The sequence below is a fragment of the Pundamilia nyererei genome, unplaced genomic scaffold, assembly GCF_000239375.1.
Source record: "Pundamilia nyererei isolate P.nyererei 1_Seehausen unplaced genomic scaffold, PunNye1.0 scaffold00039, whole genome shotgun sequence".
NCBI lineage: Eukaryota > Metazoa > Chordata > Actinopteri > Cichliformes > Cichlidae > Pundamilia > Pundamilia nyererei.
Window position 1 is genome coordinate 643216 of NW_005187440.1, and position 16381 is coordinate 659596.

The window sequence follows — 16381 nt, forward strand, 5'->3', positions numbered from 1 at the left end:
GTGATGGAGAAACAGGTTTACCTTTTAGTTGACATGAATGATTGGAAGGGAAGTTATGAACTGTTTCTGAGAGACAAATAACACCAGCATCCTTTTCTACGTAGCTGACTGGAAATAAATGTTTTTATCATTTTCATGCAACAAAAAATAAAGAAACAAAAACTAGAGAATAAATACTTTAAACAATTACCAGAGACATACATTTACATCAAAGTATACAGCTGCAATTAAGACAGGTAATTGAGAAATAATTAAAAAGAATATGTCCCTTTGTGAAGTTTTTACAAAAGTATCTTTAATCTTTTTATTCAGAATCATTTTTCTTGGAGAGTCACTTTAATTCGCTCGTCCAGCTTTCCCTTTTCTCCATTTTTCTCTGCATCCATCTCCGGATTCTTGACTCGTAGTAGCTGGAAGCCCTGACCGCAGACGAGCGCCCATCGCTCCCATCGCTCCCTCAAACCTGTCTCAGGCTTTACTGCACTCGCTGGCTTACCTACGCAGTCATTCTCTGGTTGATTTCTTGGACTTGTGCCCGTCTTTTCTTTCTCACCAGTAGTCTTACTAACTGGGTCACCTGTCTTGCTCTCTACCTCAACAGGTTCTTTACTGCTTTTCTCATCAGCTGTTTCTTTATCCCTCTTGAGCCTCCCAGCATTCTCCTGCTCAGACTCAAATCCTATCTTCACTTTCTGATTTCCTTCCTCACTTTCCCAGACTGCGAGCCCTGCAGCATCAGCAACGTGGGAGCACAGTGCCCCATAGTGGCTGATACTGTTACTGCAGACCTTCCAAAGGCAAACCCTCTGATCTGAGGAAGTGGAGACCAAGAGGTCTGGTCTCAGGACCTTCAGCGCTGTTAGAGGGCCAGCATGGGCCAGTGATATGTGGCACTGGGAGTGGAGATGAATCTGAAGCCTGTCTGGACACTGGAGCTGCTTTTGTAGGAGAGGCTGAGACTCAGAAATCTGAGAAAACCCTACTTGGCTCCCGATTTTCCCACCTTCTGAGTGCTGCACCCCGATTGTGGACACAGTCAGCTGTCCATCATCTCCTCCGCTAGCAACAGTTACCAGGCAACTACCCTGTTGTTGTCCCATTTTTTCTGCCCAAACAGCCAATGAGTTAATCCCACTCTGGTGGGCGGGAACATCGAGGCAGGGGACTGGTGATATTGCAGCACAGCTCGAATTATCCGTTGATGAGGACAAAGAGTCGGTCAAATTCCACACTGCGATTTTCCCATCAGTCGCAGCGCTGAACAGCAGCTTATACCTGCAAGAGGGACACAGTTATAGATATAAAACTAAGTGTTAAAAAAAGAACTACTTTCTCCATGCTTTCCTAAATACTGTACATCTGTAGTATTAATACGCCAGCTGCTTTTAAAAATATATATTTCACTTTAAGTCTAAAAAGATTAAACAGCAAAAGCAGTGGTCTGGTTCTGTAAAGCATGACATAACAACCCAGGAAAAAAAGATGAGCAATCACAGTCATAACCTGTTGCCTTTGTCATCCTCCAGGCTGCAGGTGGCGACACTGAGTACACAGCGTTGATGGTAGAATGTTTCCCACAGCAAATCGATTTGACCTTTCGCTTCATTGACAGAGAACAGTCTGGAAAAAACAGTAATGGATGTGAGGAAACAGTGAGAAGAGTATTAAGGGAGAACATTAGACACTATAGCAGCACACAGGGTTCATGTACATGATTAACAAAACAGTTCCTTTAATTTTCCACCCGACTTTTAATGACCATATTTTCTTTTAATTATCTGAATATACATGAAAAATAAGATTAAAAATCTATGCTAAAACTTACCACAGTATAAGATAAGATAAGATAAGATAAGATAAGATAAGATAAGATAACCTTTATTAGTCCCACACGTGGGAAATTTGTTTTGCAGGAAGTGGACAGTGCAAAAGTTATGAGGCAAAAATTAGGATACAATAAGAATAAATACAGTACACAACTGTACAACTTGACTAAATTCAATACCAGGCTATATGAGAATACAAAATAAACATGCGAGTAAGATGTTTACAGAATAATATGTTAAACTCCCAAAACTCCATTGTTCAGCCCAAATAAACAAGTGTCAGGGAGGAAGAGATTTTGGACTATAACTAGGTAAAAATTCATAATGCTGGTTATTATACTGATGTTCTGACCACATAAGATCTTGCAGGATCAATGCATATTTCCTTACACATATGTTAACGTCTGTGACTGCATGGTACACATGTTGGCAAAATTGAGCAAAAATACTTGAAAATACAAAACTGATGATTGCAGCTCATTATTGCCACAATACACAATCGGACACACATAAATGAAATGTAAAGCCTTTGATTCTGTTACATTCATCATTATGGTTATTATAATCACCAGTACCATCACCCCAGTACTGAATATAATACTTTTTGAGAGCATCAACTCAATGCGAAGACACTCTGATTTTCTCTTTTCTGCAGCTTCAATGAAAATTCCAGCTGTGTGAACCCTTGCTGTGATAAATACCAACCTGACAGCCCCGTCACTGCAGGACAGAGCCACGAGGACACGGTTTACTTCTTCATCCACCACTGTCGCAGACATGTACCTGAAAACACACAGACGAGAGCTGTAATCAGAGGTGCATTTTTTAAAATGCAAAAAACAAAAACACTGAAGTTATATTCAGCTAAAAAAAACAAACAAAACAAAAACAGCAGATTGTCTTTGAACACAGATTTTTTGTGAGGAAGAGAAAATATATGCAGAGAACAAATAACAGGAGGTCAGAGGCTATCTAAACACTAGCTTTAAAAAACTTGCCTTGTTTCCGGGTCCATTTTCACCATCTTGTGTCTGTTGCGCCTCCTCTCCCACTCTTTGTCCAAACGGTGACTGGCTACCTGGATCACCTGACAGGAAGGAGCCAGTCTCTGCCCGTCCCAAACAATTAACAGCCGGTAAACTTGGATTTGAGCCCGCCCACCGGCTGACACAAGCAGAGCAGAGAGAGGCTTTGACTGGCTTTCACTCCCCCCTTCTGGGCGAACAATCGCAGTCACCGTGCGGATGCTCGAGATGTGGTCGGTAATAACTGAAAGAACTTTAATATTGCCAGAAAAGGGATGTACCGCCAGGACACTCAGGCTAGTGTCCTCTCCACCTGTCACTACTAACTCCCAGTGGTTTGCCTGATTCCCATTCCCAAAGTCTGTTATCCTCCCCAGCCTGCATACACACCCAATTCCTCTTCCATGGACTCCATCTTTCAGTCCTGTTCCTCCAGCCCTTCCTGTCTTTCCATCCCAACCCATTGCTTCTCCGGGGGGCTGTGAAGCCAGGACTGCCCCCTGCTTGATAAACACCAAAGCTCCATATCCGAGCCAAATTCCTTTGTGGGATGGCCACAGACTCCAAGAGCGGTGCCCCCCACCACAAGGCACTGCTAACAGTCTCTCCTGCCTCACCGGATCCCAAACAACAAAATGGACTGCATGAAAGCCGACAATTACAAATCTGGCTTCTCTGCCTTCCTTCTCTACTTCTCTGAAGTGCTCTTCTTCTGCCTCCTCCCCTTTAACCTCCACCTGTTCGGTCAATTGGTGTTCTTTGTTATACAGCTCTTCACATTCCTCGGTGACCTCTTCCTCCTCAACTTCTTTTTCAGGTTCGAGAATTAAAATCCTCTCCAGCCACTCCATTCCTTTGCAGGCACGCTGGACCCTGAGAACCTCCAGCTGAAGCCTTTCTTCATTCATTTCACTTGTTTCCGCAGCGTTATCTTCTCTACTTTCTTCAAGATTCTTTGGTGACGATGGACGCACACTGAAAACTCTAACACAGCCGTCCCTGCCAGTGCTATAAAACAAGCCTTGGTACTCATACACTGAGGTTACACCTTGTTTCCCGTGCACCCCAAACAGACAGCTCAGAGGATGCAGCAAAAGGTCATGCACCTCTTTGCTTCCTTCATTCTCCATCTTGCCTTTCCCCTCTCCCTCAGGCCCGCCTTCCTCATCGTCACCTTGTTTACCATCTGTCAGTAATTCTTCATTTGTTTCCTCACCATCTCCTTTTCTTTGCTTTGAGTTTTCTCTTTCCTGAAACAGAAGCAGGGACCCTCTCCTGTCTCCACACACCCAAAGCACCTCCCTTGACCTGCACTGGAGGCGCACTGCAGCTGTAAGCCAGCGCTTAGCGCAAGAGGGGAGGAGGAAAGAAGGTAGAGCAGTGATGCTGAGAGCTAAAGAACAGGTTTCATTGAATTTTGTCTCTACACACCAGCGATAGACACGCCCTTCAGCACCTGAAGCTAACAAATACGCACGCTCTTTTTCCTTCTGCCAAATAAGACTATGGATCTTCCCTGATCCACATGTAAGCAGAATTCCAGACTGAGGATGAGACATGGGAAAGATCTGTAAGCACCCACTGAGGTTTCCCACAGCACACAAATCAACTTTGGTTGTCGACTCCTTCACAGTGATAGTTATCGTTTCCATCACACAGTAGGACTGAAACGCTGGAGTCCCATTCCACACTACTTCCCACTTCCCAACACTATATTGGTAAACTATTCCTTTGTCAGTGCAAACTACAGGCTTACACTGACTCCAGCTTGTACTGCCATCCTCTTCTCCTGCTAAGCAAACAACTTTAGGCAGGCCTTGACCAGGAAATTCCAGGTCGGTCAGTTTCTCTGTCACTGTCTCCTCCTCTAGACACTCCTTCTTCTCATTGCCCTCCACTCTCCACAACCTTACCCCTCCATCCGCCCCTCCTGTAGCCACCCAGCTCGCATCCTTTCCCTCACTGACTGCCAGTGCACGAACACCCCCTGCTCGGTGTCCCTTCAACGTGCGAACCACCTTCCCGCTTCCAGCCCAGTCCCAGACTAAACAGGTGCCATCTTCCCCAGCGCTGAAGATATTCCCTAATGAGAGACGGACTGAGAACACCCTGGCCTGATGTCCATATAGGATCCTTAAACAAACTGGGTTCAAGTCCCCACATTTACCTTCAGGCCCACCTAAAGTGCCAACACCCCACACCCGTACACTGCGGTCATCAGAGGCTGAAGCTAAATATCCTTTCTCCTGGAGGTAAGAGATACTGAAGATGACCCCAGTGTGGCCCAGTAGACGCCTTTCAATTGGAGCTTTGTTTTCAGGATTGCCACTTTTGTCTCCTCCTCCGGGTTTCCAGAGAACCAGCTGATTGAACACAGTCCCTCCAACTATGACAGTATCCACCCAGGATTCATGAACCAGAAGGAGAGCAGAGTACAGCAAACACCCCTCCAGACAGGAACGCTGCACCACGGCATTTCCTTTTGTGACATCCAAGAGAAGAGCACTATTATGAGCAAGAGCCACACACAGCAGTGGCTGTTTGCCTCCAGAGAGCCAGCGGACATCCAGAGCCCAGTCCTGTAGCTCCATGAGGGGACCCAGGACCTCCAGGCAAAGATGCTCCCCATCCTCCACACGGAACCTTACAAGCCTCACAGCTTTGCCTCCAAATACTGCAAGGTCGCAGACATTTGGCTCTGTAGTGCTCAGTGCTGGTGAATAAGAGCAAAAAAATTTATGTATATTAAAATTTAAAAAAATTAGAGCAAAAATAGCTGGAGGCTTTACGTGAATAAAGACTTTTAATACGCAATAAATAATTGTCTAATAAAGATAATATGTATACTGTATATCCTCAATTTAATCTAACACCTGCAAGCATACCTTTAACTGCTTATACTTTAACTTTTATCATAGCTGAGAACCCATTCTTGGTTCCAGACTTGCCTTTCTTTCACTTTCGTATTGCTCTGTAAATAATTTTCTCGACATATTAACATATAGTAAAAACAATCAAACAAAACAAGAAACAGCTCATACTAACAGCTTATACTAACCGGCACTCCGTGGTGGCTCAGCTTCCCACCTTCTAGGTCTTATTCCATGAATCCGGTAATGATGGAGAATGCTCAATGAGGCACAGGCTTTAGGGCGAGGCTTGAGTCTGTACACCGACAAGACCGGACCCTCACCTGCCATGAAAGAAAAGTTGTGTGTGTTTGTATTGTGCAATAATGTACAAAATTTGGAACTCTAAAGTTCAAGCTAACCATTACAGCAACCAGAGTTACAAAGAGAATGTGGCACAGATACAAAATGAAGAAGTTCTGAATAAGTTAAAGTTTAACAATAAAGAACTTGTAACAAAAATGCAGTTAATATAGGAGCACTGTGGAAAAACACAGCAGAGCATCACAAGAATAACTACTTGCTTATCTTATATGTTGAACACTAACCTTTAATTAGAAACGCATCCTGAAGGAACTCCAAAGCTGTAACTGGAGCAACCAGGGCCACCGTCTCCATCACTTAAAGATTAACTGCGGTCAACAAAGGCACATGACGGGGATACGGTGCAATACAGACAGATGACCCGCTTTGGCGACCCCTAAAGAGAGCAGCCGAAAAATTAAGACCATTATGAAGGGAAGATATGCAGTTTTAACTTACAAATCGTACTTGTAAACCATGCTGAGACTCCGGGTAGTGCAGTCTGCTGTTGTATTTACTAAAGTCTAATGCTGAGTGAAGATTACCCTTATGATTAGCAAAACAAGCTAACAGGAGGAGTTCTTATTGTCTTATTTGGAAAGGAATAAGATATCGAACGGCAGAAAACTTTAACAGGTAAACAATAATATCTCGACGTGCCGACTTACACACGCTCCCAATGCAGGAAACTGTTCAGAAACGTTATAAGATCATTATTAACGTCCACCAAAAGGCAGTCTGGTACCCATGTGTTTCTGTACAGTCGTTCTTGCCGGGTTTCAACCAATCAAGCTGGACTACCGGCTTTCTCAACGCTGATTGGCTAGTAGGAGTTTAATCGTATTTTTATTGGTGAACTCTGTGCACGTGAGGGACAGCCTTCTATGTTATGCTGCGTTTAAGGATGTTCGATAAAACTCAGTCAGTAGCCTCAGTCGCAGGCATTGATTTTAAAATACCAGGATACCTACTAAGAAGTTTCAAAGCGCGTTTACACCCACTTCTTTATACAAAAAGCCGTTATTATAATTTTAATTCCACAGCTGCACCTGTAGTGATGAAATTCAGGCACTCTGATTCTACTGCGTTGCCTACTTCGGTGGGATTTGGGGTACATAACTGGAAAGTTAATTATCTCAGCGTTTAAATTATAACGTTTTCACGATATTTTGTAACCTAATGCCAAAAGATACATGCGCAACAGCGTAAATGTGTCTTCAAATCCTCGCAGAACACGTGAACGCATCACGAGGCAGTACATAAGGTAAGAGGTTGCTCCAGGCTGGGAGGTAGCGGTCCAGCTAACTTTTAGAGCTAGCTATGCCTGGCAAATGTAAATTCCAAGATTCCTGGCTCGCAAAGGATGTTTACAAGGACTGGCTGGTTAAGGACGTCCAGGACATTCATTTTGCCCGATGCAGGGCCTGTTGCAAATCAATCAAACTTCAGACGATGGGCGAGGCTGCCCTTACCAGCCACGCAGGGGGAGCTGGCCACAAAGCAGCGGTCCGCAAGCTGCTGGAAGGTGGGTCACTTCCAGTTTTTCAGACTGGAGAACATCTTGAAAGGAATGACAGAAATCTGTTAAGAGAATTCACGAGATCTTGGTGTGATAACTGCTTCATCGCTGTTTGTTCAGATGGTTTAATCGTGATGTGGTGTTATCGTTAGTGTGTGTGGCTACACCAGTCTAGACAGGAGTGTAAAAACATCTGTCCCAGGACGAGCGGTCATCTGGACATTACCGAGCACAGCTGTACAGTTTATGCAATTTCAGAGTTGATTTATATGGTGTCTGTTATGTCTTTGATTTAAGGTTTCTATATCCCGTGTCATTATAGCCTAAAAATAACAGCAAGGAGCAGCAGCCAGCATTCAGAGTCCGCTGAAGTAATAAGACTTCCTCCTGGGATAGCAACTATGTTTCCATTATTATTAAATTATGGCTCATTAAATACATTTTTAACATACAATGAATATAAGGTGCATTAGTTTGGTCTACTGCGTAGTTCAAGGGGTTAAGCAATGGATTTAATTAGGGTAATTAATTAAGACTGTAATGAAGTTTGTGTTTGTTTAACAGAAAGTTGGAACACCCAATATCTCATTCATTCGTTTACTGACCCTGTAAAACAAATCCGGGTAACTTAAAGGTTTGTTTGTTTTTCCGGGTTTTCTCTTTCTTTTAAAGCTCTTTAGCATTATATAATTTTTTTTTATTAAATGAAAAATAATAATTATTGTTGTTGTTATGTCTTTGATGTAATTAAATAACCTGGGAGCACAGGCATGAAAACTGTGTTTAATAGTGAGAAGTGGGAATCATCAGACACACCACGATATAATATTATTGGGATTTTTCACATTTTCTAATATGATATTAGCCTTCATGTTCTATAGGAATGTAACTAAAGGACAAGCAGCTAGCAGCCTGTTGATTCAAGTCCCCTGGAGTCATGCTCACTGGCACAGACTAGTTCAGACTGATAGTCACATGTTGGTGATCTGTCCGCCTTCATAAATTAGACAACAGTTATTTTGAAAACCTTCAGATTTGACAGTCAGTCTGAGAGCGATGGCAGTTGGTCTAAGTCAGACTGTGACTTATTGCAGAAAGGATGCCTCCTGTTATTTGACCTGTGAAAAGTAATTTTTGTGTGTGTGTGGATGTAAGAAGGTTGTTGTTCTATTTTTACTCATGTGACTGAGCCATGAGCTTGCTTTGTATTAGGAGATAACTTTGTCAAGAAAAGTGTGTTTGATGGTTTTTGGGTCAGAGTTTATTTCGTGTAAGTTTGCTCTGCTAACGTTGTCTCTGGATGGTGATATATGAAATCAGCCCTCTCATTCGTAGTATTCCCAGAGTACAGCTCTCTGTCTCAGCTGCTTGTACTCTGGTCTTAAAGAACAGGAAGGTTGTTGAGCACTGATATATTAATAAGATGTGAATTCCTCTCTGTGTAGACAGCAGCACATATATGGTTTTCAGTGATTTGTCACAGTTAATTACTGCTTTATACGAAGTACATTGCATGTAACTGCAACATTATTTGCAGTTGAAAAACGGTGATAAATCACAATATATGTTATTGCAATACTCAGAATAATGAGTAAAATGTTAAAAATCACAAAAATATCAAGTCACAAGTGAAGTATTGTAATAATATTGTTTCACTCTGTTTACAGAGCGATTAAAAGGACTGTGCTCATTTTATGACTGTCCCCCTTTTGCACGATACTGCTCATCTACACCAAGAAATGTTCAGTTAACCCAGCAGTTACTTAAAGTGTCTTATAGTATAATGAAGTCCTGAGAGTTTGTTAAACGTTTTACGCTTTTCACTTCATTCCATTTAGTAAACCTGCCACCAGGTTACTGACAGCACTTACTTTGTGGACTTTTTTACTTTCTAGGTTTGCTTTGCAGAAGCTCCGATATCATTTCTGCTTTTTTTGATGGCCATCATGATTAAGGTGCTTTATGGTGATGTTGTGCTTGTGTCCACCAGAGGGAGGCGCTCTTTGTTCATTTTTCTGATAGACATATACTTGCAGTCCCTCCCTGGTTGTCTCCTTATCCTTTTTTTTTTTTTTCCTTCCTTATTATCAGGCTGTTTGATGGTGACAGGACAGGTGAATGGCAGCGTGAATCAGGTAATTACTTTTAAAGTTTTGGTTTCATTTTATTTAAGAGGTAAACCTGGAGCTGCTCATGACACCTTAGATTCAGACATTAATCCCAGAAACACCAAATGGCTCGCCTCCTTCTTAGGCAGAGGACAGCAAGGAGCAAGTGGCCATCTGCCTCCAGCGTGACGCCTTGGACAGAATAACAGGCAACGACTGGTCAGATCTGCACCACAGCCCCTCTACAAACTCCACCTCCCACAATGCAGAGCTACAGGATGTGGCATTCCCTGCTGCCTACTTCACAGCACCAGGTACCAACAAATAACACCCTGCAAGCTGCTTGAGCATGTGTTGCTTGGAAACCCTTGCGCAAGGAACTTTCTGTGGGCAAATAGTGGGATATTCTACTATTAACTTGATTAATACTCCACTCTTAATTAAGAAACAATAACCTTGAGCTGAAGGAGATAATTGGCTCAGTTAACATTATTAAGGGTGAGGAGGAAAGGGCGTAATTATACACAGACTTCAATAAGTTATAGCTGTTTTGCCGCAGAGATGGCTTTAGTGTTGCATGCTTATTAGAAGATTGTGAATGGGAAGAAGCAGCCCATGTGACCAACCTAAATAAATTACTGTCATTAAGAAGATTGATAGCCCAATTAATAGCAGGGGTATGCTGTTTGGAGTGCCCGTGTACCATGGTGTTACACGCTCACTGTGCATCATAAATATGAGACTAAATAGCTGTTTAGTTCATTCCTCTGCTTTTCCTCTAATTTATCTCCGAGGCTCCCCTTTTGTGGCTGAAATTGAATGTTTTGACAACCTGCAGTACTGTGCAAAAATCTTGAGCCACTCGTCATATATTACTTAAATGTAATATATGAGGCAAAAAGTAAAGTATATACAGTTCTGACGAGCTTGAAAGTCATTGTTTGGTGTGACCAAACACAGCCTGAAGTCTCATAGGCGAGCTAGTCTTCAGAAATCTTTCTTCAGGTTACGTTTTTCTATCCAGGGATGTTTTTACTGTTTGTGTGTGTTTCATGCTGACAGTCTTTCCTGATGGTATCACATGTAGTACAGTACTTTTTAGCATTGAAAAAGAGCATTTAGCAGAAGAAGCATTCAGGTCAGTAAATTAGAATTTTTCTTTGCAGAGTTCTCAATAGATTTTCCATCGATGATACAGTTATGAATTGACTCAGACACTGTATGACAACCTCACACATGGATATATAAATCATCAGCTTACACCTGTGGCTGTACTGCAAAAGCACGTTCAAGTTTGTTTTCATTAACCCACTTTATTAAGAAAATTTTCTAAGTAATTCATAGCATTTCACATCTAAGCCCTGTGACACATATTATATCTAACACAAACTATAACCTGCTGTATTTATTTACTTTTGCTTTGTTTACCTGTGACAAGGTATACCTTTGGTGAGCCAACTCGGGCTTTTTGAGTCTAACAGTTAGCACAGCTGTGCCTGCATCAGATCGCACAGCGGCTCACAAGAAGGAAAAACTATTATCCTAAATAAATCTGAGGATTTTCAAAATATAGTCCAGGTTAAAACTGTAAGACGATAGGTTTATCAGCTTTGCTCTGGCATTAAGGCGCAGGTAGATCTGACTGGGATTAAATTGTGTTTTGTTTCTTTAAATTTCAGCCTTATTCTCTAAACTGCAGCTCCTGGTGTTAAACAGCCTTGAAAGTAAGAAAAGTGAATCTAAAGTTGCCTTGCAAACCTCAGATCGTGCTTTTTAGTACAAACCACAGTGAAGCTTTTGAACTTTGACCTCTCAGGCACCTCCAGGCTCAGCAGCCAGCATCTCCAACCATCAGGCGGCAAGACGGAAGACGCCGGGCGCCGCCCAGCTCAGCACGACTCCGTAGACCTGTCCAGACTGGAGCACCAGCAGAGATCGGACGCTCTGGAGCAGCAGCAGCAGATGAAGATCCTGGAGTGGGAGAATAGGATGAAGGTGCTGGCGTGGGAGCAGGAGCTGGTGAGGGAGAAGAGGAGAGCAGCCCGACAGAAGGAGAAAGCCTTCAGGATGAAGAAGGCCTACTACAAGGCCAAGCTAAAGAGGATGGGCGAGGACGTGCCGCCATCTTCCTCCAGTAGTGGCGACGAAGCGGAGAAAACGTCTGACCCGACTGGCTGATACGCTCAAATGTTTCTATTTTTCGGAGTGTCATTCTTGTATTGTTTTGTGTATACGCCATGACACTACTTTTTGTTTTTTGTTACACATTGCTGCTGAAGAGTTTCACATTGAGCAACAATAGTTGTAATCACGGCAGCCAATCCCTCTGCAATGTGAGTTCCATCTTAATAGAGAAACATTTTAAGCAGTTTTTGAACTAATCTTTAAAAACAACACAACAGTACGGAGAACTGTAAGTCACTTTATACTCCTTGTTGAAATGGTTTGTAATGACAACCCTGTTTTATGTGTCATCTATCACAATCTAGCCCCGGATTGAAAAAATCAATTTTCATTGATCGTCTTAATGGTGTATTTTTTATTTAAATTTTTTTAAAGGTCAAAGTTCGTTCGAGGTTATTTTAAAAGAAGAATGTACGCAGGTGACACGCACATGGGACGAAATGACATTCCTAAAAGGACAATCTTTTAACAGACTTTTTTAGTGCATGCTTTAACTTTGTTTTTGATATGTAAGTAAACAAATGTGTAAGTGAATAAATAAGTGTGAGAAACAGGTACCACACTGACGTATGTGCACACCTGTGATTGTTGCGCGTCTTCTTCTGAAAATGAGAGGTCTGTAATATTGAGTTGTAAGACAGCATATAGAGGAACGTATTGGGTCACACCACCTACCTACAAATACACTGGAGTACATGGACAGAAGGTCAGGTTGCCTTGTGTCCACATTCTTTTGGCCATTTTCAAAGTTCTCTGCTGGGACTGTGGTGGTAGGAGGGGTTCCACCACCACAGTGCTGTTTAAAAAAGAAAACTCTCCAAGAGTATCTTCAGCAAAATAATTAGGCGCACTCAGCGATCGTCAAAAACACCAAAAGAGGCCATTATCTTTTTGATGAATGCTGTTAAGGCCCCCGGTACAGTTCAAACACTTAGAGAATAGATGAAAAATGCAATGCTTTGAAAAACGGCTGCTCTCCCTCTGCTTTATGCCAGCTGACACTCAGGAGAGAGTGGTATTGATCTTCACAGCCAACTTTTGGCAGGAAGCATATTTCCCAAAAATGTCCATTTCCCCCCTTCGGATCCCAACGTTTTAGATCAAATATTTTTAGCATTACTACTGCACATCAGTGCCTAATGAACCTGGCTGTGACCAAGCGGTAACATTAATAATCTAATAAGAGCACTGATGAGTTTTTGCTTCAGCCCTGCGTAGGTTAAAATCTTAAGATGTATGTATGCGCCGCTGATCCCCGCCGTCTCTTGAGCTGAACGTCTCCGCCCTCCTCTGATGTCTCTGAATGTGACAGAATACTTTGAGAGTCAACGCAAGTCAGGGAGAGGAGCCTTCTAGAGAAAAACGTGTCACCCTGTCACAGGATCTTTCCTCCGCTCACTTTTTCTACACCTGAAAATGTCTGTTGGCATGAATATGAAACAGCAAAGCTCTTTGTGTCTCCCAGACAAGAATAATCAGAAAGAACACAGAGCCTTGTAGGAATAAGTCATTTTTTTTCTTTTTTAATGTCCAACATTTCTCTTGTTTCCGCGGTAACAGGGGAACAGCTGTTTCCATCCAGACGGCAAGATAGAAGGCATCCAATAATGAACACACAAGCTAACAAATACAACCTCCCATCATCTCTCCACCTCTCTATGTTCCTCTCCTTTTGTCTCTAATCATCTTTTGTTGTTGTTGTTGGTTTTTGCTTGTTTGTTTGTCTGCCCTCGCTTCTGTGGCTCGGATTGGTCCGAACTACTGTTAAACCTGTAGTCAATTAATTGGATAGATTACCAGTTAAGATTAGACAACAGATCCAGTTTGAATACTGACTAAACTCTTCAGATTTGAATTCCAGGTGTAAGTTCAGATTCTTTTCTTGCCTTTCATCTGTGGATTTGTAGCCGTGAGAGTCAGATGACAGGAAATGTTACATATGACAACAAGAACATTTGCACACACACGCGCACACACATACACGCTTCCTCAACATCCTCTCATTCAGATGGCGAAAATAAGAAACCAATACAGTGTCAATAAATTATCAATAAATAAAGTAAATCTCATGTCTTTCAAAGTTGAAGGTCAGCTGAAGAAAAATATAGATGGAGAAGAAAATAGGATTTGTCAGGCTAACAGACCGGTGGGTGGTGTTGCGCTGCACTCGGGACTTTTTTGGCAATAATACTGTCGTAAATAGGTTGTGCTTGTCACGTCTCAGGGACACGGGACCGGCAGAGCAGCGGTCAGAGCAGGCAGATATGCACTTATTTGTAAGGTGTGTGTTTATTTCCACTTCGAGCGTTTCCATCCACGTGTCTTTTTTCTCTCTGTCTCCCTGTGATGAGTAACATCCACGCCTTCCTCCCTGCGGCTACATTTCTGCAGTCATGTTTCCTGACCCAATTTGTTCTTCTTGCAATCTTGCCTGATTTGGTATCTTTTTAAAAAAAAAAATCTTTCCCGTTATGCAATATCTTAGCCTTATTTTTTCATTTATTACTTTTTGCATTGGCTTTTGGCTGTTTTCTGCTCAAAGACACAGACAACACATGTTGGCAACACAGAACTCCCATTTTCCTTCAGTTTTTACAACCCGCTGTAGTTTCCTATAGAAAAAAGCCTCCCTGTCCCCGTCTCCACTCCTGAAAACGCCCATGTGTTGTTACCTTAAAGGCTGAACTCTGGGCTTCCTCCGACAGCTGCGAGAAAGGTGCAGCTGCTGATGGAAAGACCTGCATCTCGAAACCACTTAGAGGCTTTTAGCGCTGACACAGCTGACATCTCCTCTCCCCTCTGCAATCTGCCGCAGAAGCTTTGACGGATCTTGAAAGATAACTCGTTTTTTGTGAAACCATCTAAATGAGAATCTGAATAAATAAAAATCAGTTTTCGTGTTTTTTTTGTGGGCTCGTGTTCGATTGTTTCTGAAGCATGAGCTTCTTTTCTGTTGAATTTCTCAAATATAAAGGAGCAATTTAAATATTCAGGTTGGCACCATGCTGTGAACATACCACAGTGCTGCTTTCATGTCTTCACACAAATATCTGAGTGTGTTACGATGACTCTTATCCGCTCCCTTCCCACATGAAAATCCACTTGCTTATGTACTACGCGGGTAAAATAAAATGGCAAACAGTTATGCGGGTTATGTAGTAGCGCTGATCATGGCCTCATGAAGAGAAACAGCTTTTAATTTGAGACTTCTTACTGAAAAAGATCATGATTTAACAAAACCGAGCTACAACGCGCCCTGCACAAGTCATTTCCATCAGAAGAAACAGAAGAATATCAGGGTTTCATACAGATTTTAAGTCCCTTTGGTTTAGTTTTGCGGAGAAGCTTTTACGAATGGTCTTGAGGTTCGGCTGCTCCTGTGTCGTCCCTCGAGGCAGGCATCAAAGTGCACAAAACTTTGTGGGGATTTAAATGGTTGTTACGCGATACATCCTCATCCAGAGAGGCAGACAGAGATATCAACCTTCACCCACCAGGTCTCCAGAACGCTACAGATATGGTCTTGTAATATCAGCCGTCTGATATGGTCTGGTTCAGATAGCACCAGGCATGAAGATACACAGATAGATGACAAGGTCACATTCATATACAGCACAGAGCTGATGCATTGACGCTTGTGACTGAGCTTTTTAACTGCTGAGCCGCCAACTTTAAACCTTCAGTCTTTTTCTCTGCACAATCATCTCGCTCCATCAAATCTCTTAAAATAACTCCTCCTTCTATTTACAATCACTTCCTCCTCCTGCTTCGATAGTTTCCCTCCAACCACATCTCGCGGTTTCGATAATCTCATTCGATTCTATTGCCAGACCCCTGTCGCTATACATAAAGTTGATGCGTGTGAGGAAATGTTTCTAGGGAAAACCTTTTTTAGGGAGAAATTTGGGGAGTTTTTTTTTCTTTTTGTGGGGAGGGGGATCCCCCCCCTCAGCAACGACCAAGACTGCACTCACACCAACCTCACTCACAACCTCACATGAGCACAGTCATTTAAAAAAAAAAAAAAAAGAAACATCACAAGAGATTTCTTCTTCATCTCCAATGAAAAAGATACAAAATGTATAAAAATGTTATTTACAGTTTCTTTTTTTTTTCTTCATTTTGACGGATCTCGTTTCTTTGAAATCTGAGGAGTTTGTGTTTTTGCCTTTAAGAGTTTGTAGGTAGTAGAGGTGGTTGACTCATCGTCCACAGAAACATCGTCGTTCGCCGTAGGCGGTGACACTCGAAAACTCTTTACACAGTACACGCCGCCCACTGACTTTCTCTTGAATCCGTGTTATCATTGGATATTTTGTCCGTCTTTGTGTCTCTGCGTTTCCTCTGTCTCGGTTTTGTTTCCCTGTCCTCGAATGTTCCAGGTTGTCCCGGTGCTTCAGGTCCATCCGCGACCTTTGAACATGTCCAATGTGACCCCAGCACTGTAGAAATGCATTAAGGGATGCGGAGGTTGTCATCAAGACTGTCCCTCACTTCTGTTGGCTCT

At 42.5% G+C, this 16381-nt stretch overlaps 3 protein-coding genes across 5 annotated transcripts in view; 1 reads left to right on the forward strand and 2 right to left on the reverse strand.

Moving 5' to 3' along the window:
- Positions 1 to 182: 182 nt before the first annotated feature.
- Positions 183 to 6830, reverse strand: wdr6 (WD repeat domain 6). Its single transcript, XM_005730702.2, has 7 exons — positions 6732 to 6830; positions 6309 to 6460; positions 5910 to 6044; positions 2825 to 5564; positions 2532 to 2609; positions 1504 to 1620; positions 183 to 1275 (listed from the first exon to the last, which is right to left on the reverse strand). Exons 2-7 carry the CDS (start codon positions 6376 to 6378, stop codon positions 315 to 317), a joined length of 4101 nt encoding a protein of 1366 aa, XP_005730759.1. The 5' UTR covers positions 6379 to 6460; positions 6732 to 6830; the 3' UTR covers positions 183 to 314.
- Positions 6831 to 7131: 301 nt separating this feature from the next.
- On the forward strand, positions 7132 to 12459 carry fsbp (fibrinogen silencer binding protein). 2 transcript variants are annotated; one of them, XM_005730700.2, is made up of 5 exons: positions 7132 to 7588; positions 9674 to 9717; positions 9836 to 10004; positions 11370 to 11414; positions 11507 to 12459. In XM_005730700.2, the coding sequence occupies exons 1-5, from the start codon at positions 7384 to 7386 to the stop codon at positions 11866 to 11868; spliced, it is 825 nt and encodes a 274-aa protein (XP_005730757.1). In that variant the 5' UTR covers positions 7132 to 7383; the 3' UTR covers positions 11869 to 12459. The 2 variants fall into 2 exon arrangements, with proteins under 2 accessions (XP_005730757.1, XP_005730758.1); XM_005730701.2 differs by lacking the exon at positions 11370 to 11414 and having other exon boundaries at positions 7136 to 7588.
- Positions 12460 to 15949: 3490 nt separating this feature from the next.
- Positions 15950 to 16381, reverse strand: part of celsr3 (cadherin, EGF LAG seven-pass G-type receptor 3) — a 109417-nt gene continuing 108985 nt past the window's right edge. For both annotated transcript variants that reach the window (XM_013910265.1, XM_013910264.1), the window contains one exon: positions 15950 to 16379. In XM_013910265.1, the coding sequence (XP_013765719.1) occupies positions 16352 to 16379 (28 nt within the window). In that variant the 3' untranslated portion in view covers positions 15950 to 16351. The remainder of the gene's footprint in view (positions 16380 to 16381) is intronic.